The following is a 14,587-nucleotide window of genomic DNA, read 5'->3' on the forward strand; positions in this document are numbered from 1 at the left end:
CCTTTTTGTCCTAGACTTGGCACTCCGGTCCCGCTTGCCATGCGGTAGTAGAGAGAACGGTCTATGGCTGGGGTGGCTGGGGTCTTTGACAATTTTTAGGGCCTTCGTCTGACACCGCCTGGTGTAGAGGTGGTGGATGGCAAGCAGCTTTGCCCCAGTGATGTACTGGGCTGTACGTACTACCCTCTGAAGTGCCTTGCGGTCGGAGGCCGAGCAATTGCCATACCAGGCAGTGATGCAACCAGTCAGGATGCTCTCGATGTTGCAGCTGTAGAACCTTTTGAGGATCTCAGGACCCATGCCAAATCTTTTCAGTTTCCTGAGGGGGAATAGGCTTTGTCGTGCCCTCTTCACGACTGTCTTGGTGTGTTTGGACCATTCTAGTTTGTTGTTGATGTGGACACCAAGGAATTTGAAGCTCTCAACCTGCTCCACTACAGCCCCGTCGATGAGAATGGGGACATGCTCGGTGCTCCTTTTCCTGTAGTCCACAATCATCTCCTTAGTATTGGTTACGTTGAGGGATAGGTTGTTATTCTGGCACCACCCGGCCAGGTCTCTGACCTCCTCCCTATAGGCTGTCTCGTCGTTGTCGGTGGTACACAGCCAAGACAGGACAACAAGCCAAGACAACGCAGGATTGGCTTCGGGACAAGTCTCTGAATGTTCTTGAGTGGCCCGGCCAGAGCCCGGACATCGAACATCTCTGGAGAGACCTGAAAATGCAGCAATGCTCCCCATTCAACCTTTTAGAGCTTGAGGGATTCTGCAGAGAAGAACGGGAGAAACTCCCCAAATCAGGTGTTTCAAGCTTGTGGTGTCATACCCAAGAAGACTAGATGCTGTAATTACTGCCAAAGGTGCTTCAATAAAGTACTGAGTAAACGGTCTGAATACTTAAGATTTCCTTTTTTTTAATAAATTAGCAAACATTTCAAAAACCATTTTTTTCATTATAGGGAATTGTGTGTAGATTGATGAGGGAAAAAACGATATAATTGATTTTAGAATAAGGCTGTAACGTAAGACAATGTGGAAAAAGACAAGGGGCCTGAATACTTTCCAAAGGCACTGTGTATATATATATATATATATCAGGAGTCTTATGGCTTGGGGGTATATAATATAATTATTATTATTATTATTATTATTATTATTTTATTTATGCAACGAGACACCTGTCTTATTCGTGCCCATCTCAGTGAACTAATCCATTGCGGAGGCCGAGACTAATCCATCGGGGAGGTGCCGGGGATTGAAGTAGAAGTGGCATGTGGCTAAGATGTCCCTCTCCAGAATGTACTCTCTCCCGTCAATTTGTGCATACTCACTGTTTCATAACTTCATTGTGTGAATTGTTAGCATTTGATTGTTAGTGTCTATCAATTCCACATTATATATATCACCAGTAGTACATTTACCGTTAATTCATATAATGTCGAATCTACAATGTTTGTTTGGTTACCGTAATTTCTGTTAATGCATTCAACATATTATTATTCCAGCCTTTTACTAATCTCATTGTTGGAGTGGACACGCTGTTTGCAAAGCGCACAACCTATGCTACATTTCTGAGAAACAAGTTTTTTTGTTTAATTCCATTTATGAGTTTTGTCAATTTAGTCATTAGCTTTGTTCGAATACCCATACTAACATACTGTCTACTACATACTTAATGAGTATATACTACATACTATATACTATTAGATCATTTTAGTTTTCTGTAAAAGAACTGTCCTTTCTTTTGAGTGTACTAGCGCTTCGCCTCTCTACTGGAAGTTGATGCTGTTGCTATGCAACTTCTTGCTAGCTTGTTAGACATTTACATTTTACATTTACATCATTTAGCAGACGCTCTTATCCAGAGCGTGCAATTTCCATTGAGAATGCACAACGACTATACCACTTAGCTAAGCTAAGAATGAAGTGAATAATCAAGTCATTACATGTTGGGCAGTTAGTTAGATAGCATATAGTTAATATATCGGCAAGTTCGATGTATTAGTAGCTAATTAACATTAGGTAGCTAGCTAACATACGGTACATACAAGCATACGGGTACTTATGCGGTTCATAAGGCTAGCATAGATAAATTGTCAGCCAACATAACATGTAACGTAACTTATTTGAAAAGTCATTACCTTATTACATTGCTCACCATTTTCTTAACATTTGTCATAATTTGTTAACGCAATGAATGTGCTCTCGGCAGAGTTCGGCTGTATATTTTCCACAGTTTTCTTGACATCTGAAAATGTTGTGAAGCTACTCCCATTTTCTGAAGAATTCCATTAAGGGCCCTAAAAGCATTGAAATAGTGTCCACTGCATTAATACTTTGTATTTTGGCGAATGTAGTAGTACGGCAACTGGGAATTTTGGCATACTAACTATATGCATAATATGACTAATAAGCATACTACATACTCAATTTACATTACAAATAGTATGGTTAGTATGAGTATTTAAACAAAGCTATTGTCTTTTGTTTGGAGCGCTTCTGTCAATGTTGAGTAAGAACACGCACCTGATTATGCATAGAAGTAGGCCTATAAGCTACCTGGCCTGCATGCAAAAGGACGCATATAAATGCGTCATTTGGGGATCTGATAGTATTTCTGAATGGCTTACCGCAACACGACTAATGAGCTGCGGAGCTTCTCAAAGTAATGTTTTCTTCACCTCAAACAGCAAGTAAACAAAGTCTGTTTTTACACCGACTGAGAATGACAAAATTTCCTCAATGTAGTTGAAAAATCTTTCGAGCTCTCCCTTTCGATAACCACTTAGCGTGAAAGGGAACAACGTAATGCTCTGATCCAGTGGAAACGTCATAAAATAGTCTTATCTGATTACTTCTTATCCCGTGAGCAAATAGCCTACAGCTGTGTCTGTTCCGAGCTCACTGCTGCAGGAAACTCTTGAGGGCCCAGAATATTTTATACAATGTTGCAAGTTTGCTAGCATGAGCTTCAGGGCCAGACCTAAGTTAATAGTTGATACAATGTTTCAAGTTTGTTGCAGACAGGCCATGTGTAGGCAATGTGATGTATGGGATATTTATTTTTATCAGAATATTTTCTAACTTCAGGCTACAATGCTTTTATTTATCGGCTTTATAGGCTATTTTTAGATATTTGGCAATGGCAATAGACATTACTTCTTAGCTTTGTATCATTTTGATTTTGATTTAGATCGAATTTTGATTAATCATATGACAATGACTTTGAGATACGAAGACGTTATTATAAATGCAATGAAACTGTTCCACGAAAATGTGCATATGAAAACCATAACTGGCACACAGATCGGTAGAAATGGTAAGTAAGATAAATTGGCATTCCACATGAGAAAGTTTGCCGACTCCTCATGTAGCCTGTTACCGGCAACTTCAGGAGAGTAAAGCCAGAATCTGCAAAAGCCAGTAGGTGTAGGAGTGGGAGGAGGATGGCGGTTATCTTGATCTCAGGCTCCTTCGAGTCATTTGTGTCTTATTTCATCAAACAGTGCGCTTAAAGCATCAGACAAGCTCAATGCATATGTATTGTAGTTGATTATATTAAAACACATAGGGTGTGTCTATATATGGAAAAATACACGTTTTAAAAGAACATACGACTTTTGGTTGGCAAAGATTTTTTTCTTCGGGGACAGCTCTAAAGCAAACATTGAAGATTAAGTGTATTATTCTTACTTTCCCTCAGATGACCAAGACTAAGGGTATGGAATCCCTGAAGGCTAAGACGAAAAAAGAAAACAGATACACTTTTAGAATTATCTCGTCCTAACAACTTAGTATGTCATTCGAACAACTTAGTATCTTGATTGAATGATTTAGTATCTTAATTGAACAACTTAATAAAAAAGTTGTTCAAACAAGACACTAAATTGTTCAAAAGAGACACTAAGCCATTCGTACGAGATAATTCCAAGAGTCCCCTTAATTTTTTTTTTTTTGGGGGGGGGGTCTTTCATAACAATTTTAATTTTTTTGTCAATGTAATAGCATTGCAAACTTCAATAACTACATAGCCATAAGTGTATAGCCGTCAGTGGGACTCGTGAACATACACATTGGCAGCAGTCTGAGTGGCCTAGAACTGCACCAAACCAATCCATGTTCCACAGCATCTGTGACATTGGCTGGAATTGGAAGCCATCTGCTTTTTATGACATTGTACGGCTCAATGTAGCCTGTAAATGAACACTGCGATTTCTTTGCCCAAACATGGCAACTATCCTGCTTTTGCCCACAGAACCACAGGCAAGTGCGGGAGACCCATAGAGCCCTTAAAGAGCACAGGCTTAAATTAGGCAATGATGACAATTAAACAGTGTTAGGAAAAATATCCTTCTACAGATCAATAGCCTTATTCATTGGATCAGGCCCCTTAGATCAATGGCCCACTCTTTTGAGTGGATTCAAGTAATTACATTAGAATTATTGCTATGGAGAGAAACTTTTCCTGTAGGCACAGAAATCATCCATTAATCATAATATGTTATCCTCTATAATGCAGTCATCCCCCTTAAAATGTGCAGTGCAGATTTATTTCTAATAAGACTACTTAATTGATTTTTATGAATGTCTGGACTTTGTTTTAAAACAAAATAAACCAAATGATTTTTATGATCACATAAACGTAATTCATCAGTATGCATAAATGGAAGAACTAGGCTAAACCCACTATGCCAAAAAATCTTCTTATTCTGTTTTTTTCATCCAACTTTGTGCCTGTGAGATTGTTCAGAGATTAATTGAAGCAATGTATTAAAATAGAAAAAGTAAGAGTGCTAAAGTGCATGAGTCAGGGAAGAGGAAAATATTAGCCATATCACTTGTCTTCACTAGAATGTCCACAGTATTATTATGAATGTCTCCTATATTTTTATCACTAATGGACCTTAACATAGCAGACATCTTCATACATCAAGGGAGATGGAAGTAGAAGAATATGAAGGCGGTTGTTTTTCATATTATGACCTCAAACCTGATTGATTGTGTACAGTATGTGAGTCAGACCTGGATTTAAATAGTATGTGTTTTCTTTCAAATAGTTTAGCTTTGTTTGATTGAGCTTGTCTGGCACAACAGAACAAATTGAATAATCCCAAAAGTGTAAACCCTGCACATCTGTCACTCCAGACAGACTCAATCAAACACTCAAAGTATTTTACAGAAAACAATCGCTATTTGAACCCAGGTCTGATGTGAGTTAGCACCCACCCTTGTCCTGGGTCCAGAGCGATGGCCCGTGGATGCTCCATCCATCCAGCTATCAGTGTGGTCCTCATATCTCCATTCAGCCTGGCCACCTCAATCTGGTCCAGGTTACTGTCGATCCAGTACAGGTTCCCTGCTATCCAGTCTACCGCCAGCCCCTCTGGAGTGGCCAGCCCATGCTGCACAACCACCTCGATCCCTGTCACACCTGATGGAACACCAACCACAGGACCATGGTCACCACCCTTTAGACCCGGTGAGACGGACCAACCCACAGCACCATGGTCATCAATGCACACATCACAGGAGGTTGGTGGCACCTTAATTGGAGAGAACAGGCTCGTGGAGCGGAATCAGTGGAATGGAATGAAATACATCAAACACATGGTTTCTATTTGTTTGATGCCATTCCATTCGCTCCGTTCTAGCCATTATTATGAGCCATCTTCCCATCAGCAGCCTCCACTGACACACACTAGGTGAGAGAAGACTGGAGAAGGGATGTATTCAACTCATCCTGATAATTTCCCCCGTATTGAGGGGATTTGTTTGTTGGTCTTCCAACAAAATTACATTTTTTGAGGAGAAAACCATAGCTAAAAAAACTCTTGAGTAAGAAAAAAGTGTTCCATTAAACATAAAAGGTTTTGCCAGTATGTCTATAATCCAGCTGTTTACAGTGATCCTCTGCTGCTGGAGCCTTTGTGGAAGGATCACAAAAGGGAGAAATACACTGAGTGTACAAAACATTAACACCTTCCTAATGTAAAATATTAAGAACACATTAAGAGAAAGAGTTCTATTGCAGCAGAGGCACAGAATGTAGTGTAGCACAAAACACCAACCCAAATACCAAACAAGAAGTTGTAATTCATCAAAGTCTTCAGAGACGTACTATAACAGTGGGAAGACTACTGAGTGTCCTAGAGTCTACCCACTACACTCAGCATTACCCTACTGAAATAACTCCTCAATGGAGGGACAGTATCGCTCACAGCATCAAAGAGGTGCTAAGTAGAACTAAAATGAGAACATTACTGAACTAAATTATATAGTTGGAAAGTCTAAAAAAAGTTCCATTACAGTTGAAGAGTGGGAGGGAAGGAAGCCATGTTTATCCTCCTCATCCAATAGATCACAGCATTTAGATCTAACGCTTAGCCTAACCAAAGTATTTTATGACTCTGATACCCTCAATACATCACAGCTTTTACGATCTAATGTGCAGCTTAGACCTATGTACCTTCAGAGTCTGAAAGCCCAATAGAATACACCATTTAGATCTAACATGTAGCCTAGATCTAACGTATAGGACCTATATACCTCCAGAGTCTGAGAGGCGTCCTCTGTAGATCTTATCCTCCACCACATCTGTCCAGTAGAGCAGGCTGTGATTAAAGTGGAAGTCAAGCGCAATTGTGTTCCGGAGCCCTGGCACCATCAGGCTGTAGTCTCGCTTATGAAGATCTATCCGTCTTATCTCATGCCGGATAGAGAAGATGATGAAAGCCTCAAAGGGATCTGGCCGAAGGAAAGAAAGGAAGGAAACAAAGAGGAAAGAGTTAAAACGGAGGTGACCGATGTTAAAATGGAGGTGACCGATGTTAAAGCGGAGGTGACCGATGCCATAACAATACCAACATGAGCGGTTTGAACTGGAGCCATTAGCGGAGGACATACACAGGTACGTATGACTACACAAACACGCCCATGCACACGCACTGGATCATGCTCTTTCATGACTGGCACTGGTACACACACCTTATCTTCAGAGAATTCCAGATACAAGGTTACTCTAAGGCAAAACCTGTGTTATGCACAGAACAGAAATCCTATCCTGACTATGGAGACACATATTATCCTCAAATCACAGAACAATGAGAAAGACTGGATACTATAGGGAGAAGGGATGTTCGCTACTTGCTATGCTGACAATTCCCTACTTATAATTCAGTTATACCTGAAATTCTCTGTACAAAAGCTAGAGCTCTTGCATGAAACATCAACACAGATTCAATAGCCCATTTGTCTAAATTAAATTAGGTTCTTACACAGTTTTCTATTGTGCGCAGAAAATTGATTAATGTAAAAACCAATAAAATGTTCATGTGATTCTTAAGTAAATTGCCTATTCTTTCCCTGTTTTAACATATGATTAGCACTGCAACTGCCATCAATCTCTGAGGGAAATAGAGAGGCGAGTAGTAAAAAACAAGCTTCATAAATCTGAATGTGACACATCAAGGCTGCATGTTCTGCCATGTTCTCCTCGTTTACGAGCAGCAGCACAGAAGCAAAAAAAACATCCAAAACATCAATCCAATCACACAAACTACAACACAAGTAGACGGTTTGTTCCAGTCATGTAAAGCTGTGTGATTGGATTTATGTAAAATACCCCCCCTCCACCAAACACACACACAATGCCTTCTTTCTGATGCCTTCTTAATAGGAATGTTGTTGTTGCTTGATTCCCAGGAGTAGGATAGACAACAGTATTTTTTACCTATCTTACACTGGTCTCTATCATTAATGGCTATTAACGTGGAGGAACCATCCTGTATGTCTTATCAAGTGTTTAAAAAAAATGTGTTTATCATGCATGCTGGTCTTGTTTTTGTAATTTATTAATGATGCTGAGCAATAAAACTATTTCCCAAGTTAGGATCAATAAAGTACTCTACTCTATTCTCTCTACACACGCAGTCCTCACAACCCCCACACAGACACACTCTGTCACCTAACCTGTGCTGTGGCAGCTGTCTCCATCAGGGCCAAGCCTCCAGCCTGGGTAGCAGGAACACTTGACGGTGGTCTTGTACTGCTCACACACCTGGCTGCACTTCAGATGCCTACTGCAGTAGTCCACCGCCTCACACGTCCTGTTGTTAGAGTCCAGGTGGAGCCCTGGAGGGCAGGAGCAGACCACCCCCGTCCCTGGTACCACCGTGCACTGATGGCTGCAGCCAACCTTGGCCACCAAACACTTATCTGGGAGCAGAGAGAGAGAGAACAGGAAGTAAGAACCAACTCTTATCTGGAATTAGAGAGAGAGAGGACAGGAAGTAAGAACCAACTCCGATCTGGAAGTAGAGAGAGAGAGGACAGGAAGCAAGAACCAAACACTTATCTGAGATGGTTTTCAAAAGAGCATTGGGTAGTTAATGGACAGGGGGATCCTAAACGGAGGTTAGAAAAAGAATATACCACAATATGTTGGGCCATACACTGCATGGTACGCTTAAAAAAAGAATGGAAATGCAAATAATATCAGAATTAAAACTAGCTGGAACAAGAATAACACTTTTTGCTCTGAGCTAGAGATTGCTAGTCAAGCATGATGACAGAATATTTCCGCTGCATATACAACATAACGAAAGCTATTTCATAATGAAAGAGGCTCCACAGTTCTGTTATGACCTGAGGGATAACGCCTTTATTATAGCCAAGGCACAAAATGAAATCGGAAAGTTGTGCAGTTGTCTACTATTCCTTTCACAAAACTAATATGGAGAGGGAAAACAAATAAGAATTACTTTTCTTTCTTTGTGCAGTCTGTTTCCCATTCACTCCCCAGTCTGTAATGGAATACTTTTCTCTGAAGCAGCTAGGCACCTGATTATTGTAAGTGAAAAGGCATTCTGGTGAGAAAAGGACACTACAGATCCGAAGTCTCCTTGCTAGCTAGCCATGATTTAGACGATCTTCTTGGTACAGACAAAAAACGATTGCATTTTCTCTGTGGGGGTCCCCTAGTTGCCTGCGTGTGTGGAAGGTGGAGGAGGATATAGGAGCGCTGTGCACCCATTGGTTACAGCTGGAGGAATGACTCCTGCTGAGTTGGCTCAAATCAATCAGGCCCCTCAAGGTCTCCCTGTATGACCTAATTGGTTATGAAGCTGGCAGCACAGTGTGGGCCTTTTCTCAAATGGTGTATCCCAAATTGCACCCTCTTCCCAATACCCTTTTCGATTTACAATTTTTTGCGTAGGGCTCGGTTCAAAAGTAGTGCACTATGTGCGAAATAGGCTTTTTTGCACTGTACTCGACTTGAGTAGGTTGAGTCACTGACGTGATCTTCCTGTCCGGTCTTGCGCCCCATCGGGCTTGTGCGGTAGAGGAGATCTTTGTGGGCTATATTCAGCCTTGTCACAGGGTAGTAAGTTGGTGGTCTGTTGATATCCCTCTAGTGGTGTGGGGGCTGTACTTTGTCAAAGTGAGAGGGGTTACAGTATGTCCTGCTTAGTTGGTCCTGTCCGGAGGTATTGTCAGACGGGGCCATAGTGGCTGGGTTTCTGTGTAAGCACTTAGTGACATCTTCTGATGTAAAAATGGCTTTATAAATATATTTTATTGATTGATTCTGTTAGCAACTCTGAAATGAACATATAAGTTTAGGTTGTTCAATCAAACGGATTAGATGTGTACAATTCACATGAGTTTCACATATTTTTCCTCCGATGGGTCTTGGACAAACATATATGTGTTGGACAAACAGCTATTCTTCATGTTCAGTCCCATTGGTCTCTGAATCAACAGCATGTTGGCGCGTCATCGAGCTGCTCTCAAGGCTATGAGAATGAATAGATATAATACTACTCCATAGGGAGAAACAGTTTTGTCTCTCACACATATGTTTCTGGGATCTGTGCGTGTTCAATGAGAACTTGCACACTTAACACATCTTCTATACTCTGGGGTGGGTGGCTCAGTGAGATACTTGTAAAAAATGTCCTGTAGAAAAATAATCGTTACACTAGTGGTATTCAAAGTCAGGGTCAGAGAATTGCAGTGGGGCTGCCAAAAAATTATAAAAAATTAAGCGCACAGATTATTTTATGGGAAAATATACAAATGTTATTGAGAAAGATAATTGGATAAATACAATGTTATTGAGTAAATGTATGTATTGGTTCTTTTAGAGCAGTGGTTCTCAAACTTCTCCTTGGGGGCCCCCAGCCATTCCATGTATTCAATCTATTCCAGAGCTAGCACACCTGATTCAACTTGACTAGTTGAATCAGGTGAGTTAGTTCAGAGCTACAACCAAATTCTGAAACATCTGGGGGTCCCCGAGAAGAGGTTTGAGAACCACTGTCTAAGAGAGATGGAAACGTAATGAATGTGAAGGGTTATTTGTTTATGTAAATATAAAACTTTACAGATTTTAAGGTTGTGTCATTAGATTTGGGGTGGGGTGGGGTTGCTAACATTTCTGACAACAAGAATGGAGTCCCCAGAAATTCTGGTGAGAAAAAATGGTGTCCCAGATGAAAAAGTTTTTGAATACCACTGCTCTAAACACATCTCTTCCACTTAAAAACATGGAACACTTCTTCACAACTAGGCAGAAAGACCACAGACTAATCTATTTCTATGGTATCAAGCAATATGGTGTACTACAAATAATATCTCTCCTTATTACCACAGAAAGGCCTTTCATCAGACTCGTCAGCACAGTCGGTCTTGCCGTTGCAGATCTTCTCTGGTGGCAGGCAAATGGAGGTGTCGTTGGCACATGGGTATTTTGGAGGCTTACAGACAGCTGCCTCACAGGAATCCTCATCGGAACGATCCTCACAGTCGATATCTCCATCACAAACCCAGCTCTTGGTGATACACTTTCCTGATGGTGTCACATGTATACAGATACATACAGACATACACAAACACACACAAATGCGCACAATCCATAAACACAACCAAAAAAGATACAGAAGATATTCCTCAGAGACAATGTCAATGATCAACTGTCCACACAGTCAAGTAGAACCTCTGAAATAGAACCCTAAGGGAATACACTACTGCAAATGCTGAAGAGGAACCAATCAACATAACCACACAGTGAACTTCAAGCATCTGTAATAAACTTGGTGAATAATCCCTCAGGCACTTTGACAAAAAGCTATTTGACATCTAAATCACGAATAAAGAATTCATACCAACAGCCTGAAAGCAATTTAAGGCATAGCATGATCCATATCATAATCTTTTCCACAGAATGAGGTGATTGCAGTCTACAGACTGTAAAATATGCACAGTGTACTGTATCACGAGTTTAGACTAGAATATACAGTACTACATTACATTACTGCTGAGATATTTTGTAAAAAATCTATCTTCTTCCTGCCATCAACAGAAAGGCACAGACACAGTTGAGTTAAATGTTTCACTTCAATTGAAAATCCACAGCTAGATAATTACAGCCTCCTGATACCTGCTACCAGGGATAATCTCAAATTCCCCTTGCTCGCCATGTGTATTACAAAGAGGCAGCCAGAGCAGGTGGAATAACTGCAGGGGAAGAGGCACAGATATGCCAGAATTTACAGAATTTACAGTATCATCATTAATTAATGCAGCTAGGCCAGTGACTGTGTGAAGCCTGGATTACAGAGCATCCTAATTTAGAGGCCTGCGATAAAAGCTGGATTCACCTCTGTTGCACTTCAAATCAAATTTCAAATCAAATGTTATTCATGTCAGAGGCGTCGATGAACGGTGACCAAAATGCAGCGGGTATAGTGCTCATCTTTCTTCTTTATTTAGAAAGAACACTTAAAACAAAATAAACAGATGACGAAACAGTTCCATAAGGCACACAGGCTATACAGAAGACAACCACCCACAAACCCAAAGGAAAAAACAGGCTGCCTAAGTATGGCTTCCAATCAGAGACAACGAAAAACACCTGCCTCTGATTGGAAACCATACTCGGCCAAACATGGAAAAAGAAACATAGAAATAGAAAACTAGAACCAAAATCCCCTAGAACCAAAAAACCCCAAAACACACAAAACAAACACCCCCTGCCACGCCCTGACCATACTACAATTACAAATGACCCCTTTACTGGTCAGGATGTGACAGTACCCCCCCCCCCCGAAGGTGCAGACCCCGACTGCACCTCCAAAACAAAAAAAAACACAATACCAACCTCAAACCTAAAGGGAGGGAAGGGAGGGTGGCCACCGTCAACGACGGTTCCTGTGCTACACCCCCCCTTCGCCAATCCTCCCACTACGGAGGTGGCTCTGGCTCTGGGCGTAGCTCCCGTTCAGAAGAATCTGGGCTGAGAGGCATCGCTGGAGGCCCCGGGCTGAGAGGCGTCGCTGGAGGCCCCGGGCTGAGAGGCGTCGCTGGAGGCCCCGGGCTGAGAGGCGTCGCTGGAGGCCCCGGGCTGAGAGGCGTCGCTGGAGGCCCCGGGCTGAGAGGCGTCGCTGGAGGCCCCGAGCTGAGAGGCGTCGCTGGAGGCCCCGGGCTGAGAGGCGTCGCTGGAGGCCCGGGCTGAGAGGCGTCGCTGGAGGCCCCGCGCTGAGAGGCGTCGCTGGAGGCCCCGCGCTGAGAGGCGTCGCTGGAGGCCCCGGGCTGAGAGGCGTCGCTGGAGGCCCCGGGCTGAGAGGCGTCGCTGGAGGCCCCGCGCTGAGAGGCGTCGCTGGAGGCCCCGCGCTGAGAGGCGTCGCTGGAGGCTCCGGGCTGAGGAGCGTCGCTGGAGGCTCCTGACTGGGGAGCGTCGCTGGAGGCTCCGGCCTGAGGAGCGTCGCTGGACGGAGAGTGCGCGGAGCAGGCACAGGACGTACTGGGCCTTGGAGGCGCACTGGAGGTCTGGCGCTCAGGGCTGGCACAACCCGTCCCGGCCCAATGCTGACTATAGCCCGGTAAGGGCGGAGCGCTGGCACCAGATTAACCTCTTGTCGTTCGCCTAGGATAGGGGGCCCTACAGCGATTTTTGAAAAAAATTCGTGCCCATTTTAAACGGCCTCCTACTCAAACTCAGAAGCTAGGATATGCATATAATTAATACTTGTGGATAGAAAACACCCTAAAGTTTCTAAAACTGTTTGAATGGTGTCTGTGAGTATAACAAAACTCATATGGCAGTCAAAACCCCGAGACCGATCGTAACAGGAAGTGGATTGAGGACTCAACTTCATCAGTTTGCCTGTATATCACACAGTGAGCAATGGTTCATTGAGCACTTCCTATTGCTTCCACTAGATGTCCCCAGTCTTTACAAAGTGATTTGAGCCTTCTACTGTGAAAACTGAATGAATGAGACGCAGTGGAACGTGGTCACACGGAGAGGGCCATCACCATTATGATGCCGGCGCCCCTGGCTACCCTCCCCTTTCGAAACGTTTTGAAACACAATGCAATCGTCCCCCTTGAATCTTATTGGAGCTCTGGTTGAAAAAGGCCCTAAAGATTTATGTTATACAACGTTTGACATGTTTGAACGAACCTAAATGTAAAAAAAAAAGGAATTTTTTCGAAAGTGGAGTCCCGCGCACGACGGAACTTTTGGTGCAGCCTTCAGAACGCGCTAACAAGAACAAGCTATTGGAACATAAAGGATTAACTTTTTCGAACGAAAATACATTTGCTGTGGACCTGGGATTCCTAGAAGTGCTTTCTGATGAAGATAATCAAAGGTAAGGGATTATTGACCATAGTATAAAAGACTAGATTTGATATGTGATTGTTCCAAGATGGCGCTGACCTGTAACGGTAGCCTATTTTCTGAGTATCGCATCCCCTTTTATCGCAAAGTGTGATTACCCAGTAAAGTTATTTTTAAATCTGGCATTACAGGTGCTTTCAAGAGATATTCATCTATAAATCTTAGAATGACAATATTACATTTTAAAAATGTTTTCGAATAGTAATTTAGTAAATTGTAGTGCTGTTTCACCGGATGCATTTGAGGGAAAATAGTTAGTCAACGTTACGCGCCGATGTAAAATGCTGTTTTTATATATAAATATGAACTTTATCGAACAAAAGAATGCATGTATTGTGTAACATGATGTCCTAGGGGTGTCATCTGATGAAGATTGTCAAAGGTTAGTGCTGCATTTAGCTGTTCTTTGGTTATTTGTGATGCATGTGGTTGGTCGGAAAATGGCTATGTGGCTACTTTTACGATATACTCCTCTAACATAATCTAATGTTTTGCTTTTGCTGTAAAGCCTTTTTGAAATCGGACAACGTGGTTCGATTCAGGAGAGGTGTATCTATAAAACGATATAACATAGTCCTATATTTGAAAAAAATATATATTAAATTTCGTTATGCTAATGGCGATAGGATTTTTCGCTGGAGCCCGACCAGGGGTTAACTGGGCTGTGCTGGGGAAAGTGGCACACCGTACCTGGAGCAGGCGTAGGATATCCTGGGCCCAGGATTCTCCCTGGAGGTCTGACACTTACAGCCAGCATAACCCGTCCTGGCTCCATGCTCACTCTAGCCCGGCAAGGGGCGAAGCGCTGGAACAGGACGAACTGGGCTGTGCTGGGGAATGCAGGGTATCGTGCGTGGAGCAGGCGGGGCCTCCAGCGACGCCTCTCAGCGCGGGGCCTCCAGC

The 14,587-nt window shown here is 42.6% G+C and overlaps 1 protein-coding gene across 1 annotated transcript in view; it reads right to left on the reverse strand.

The window, feature by feature from the left end:
• LOC106582301 (low-density lipoprotein receptor-related protein 1B) overlaps positions 1-14,587 on the reverse strand; it is a 272,131-nt gene that overhangs the window by 232,587 nt on the left and 24,957 nt on the right. Inside the window, exons 6-9 of the mRNA XM_082967167.1 lie at positions 10,649-10,849; positions 7,969-8,214; positions 6,547-6,744; positions 5,227-5,431 (exon numbers count right to left, since the gene is read on the reverse strand). Of these exons, the coding sequence (XP_082823293.1) occupies positions 5,227-5,431; positions 6,547-6,744; positions 7,969-8,214; positions 10,649-10,849 (850 nt within the window). The remainder of the gene's footprint in view (positions 1-5,226; positions 5,432-6,546; positions 6,745-7,968; positions 8,215-10,648; positions 10,850-14,587) is intronic.

This window comes from Salmo salar, chromosome 21, assembly GCF_965601325.2.
Source record: "Salmo salar chromosome 21, fSalSal1, whole genome shotgun sequence".
Lineage (NCBI taxonomy): Eukaryota > Metazoa > Chordata > Actinopteri > Salmoniformes > Salmonidae > Salmo > Salmo salar.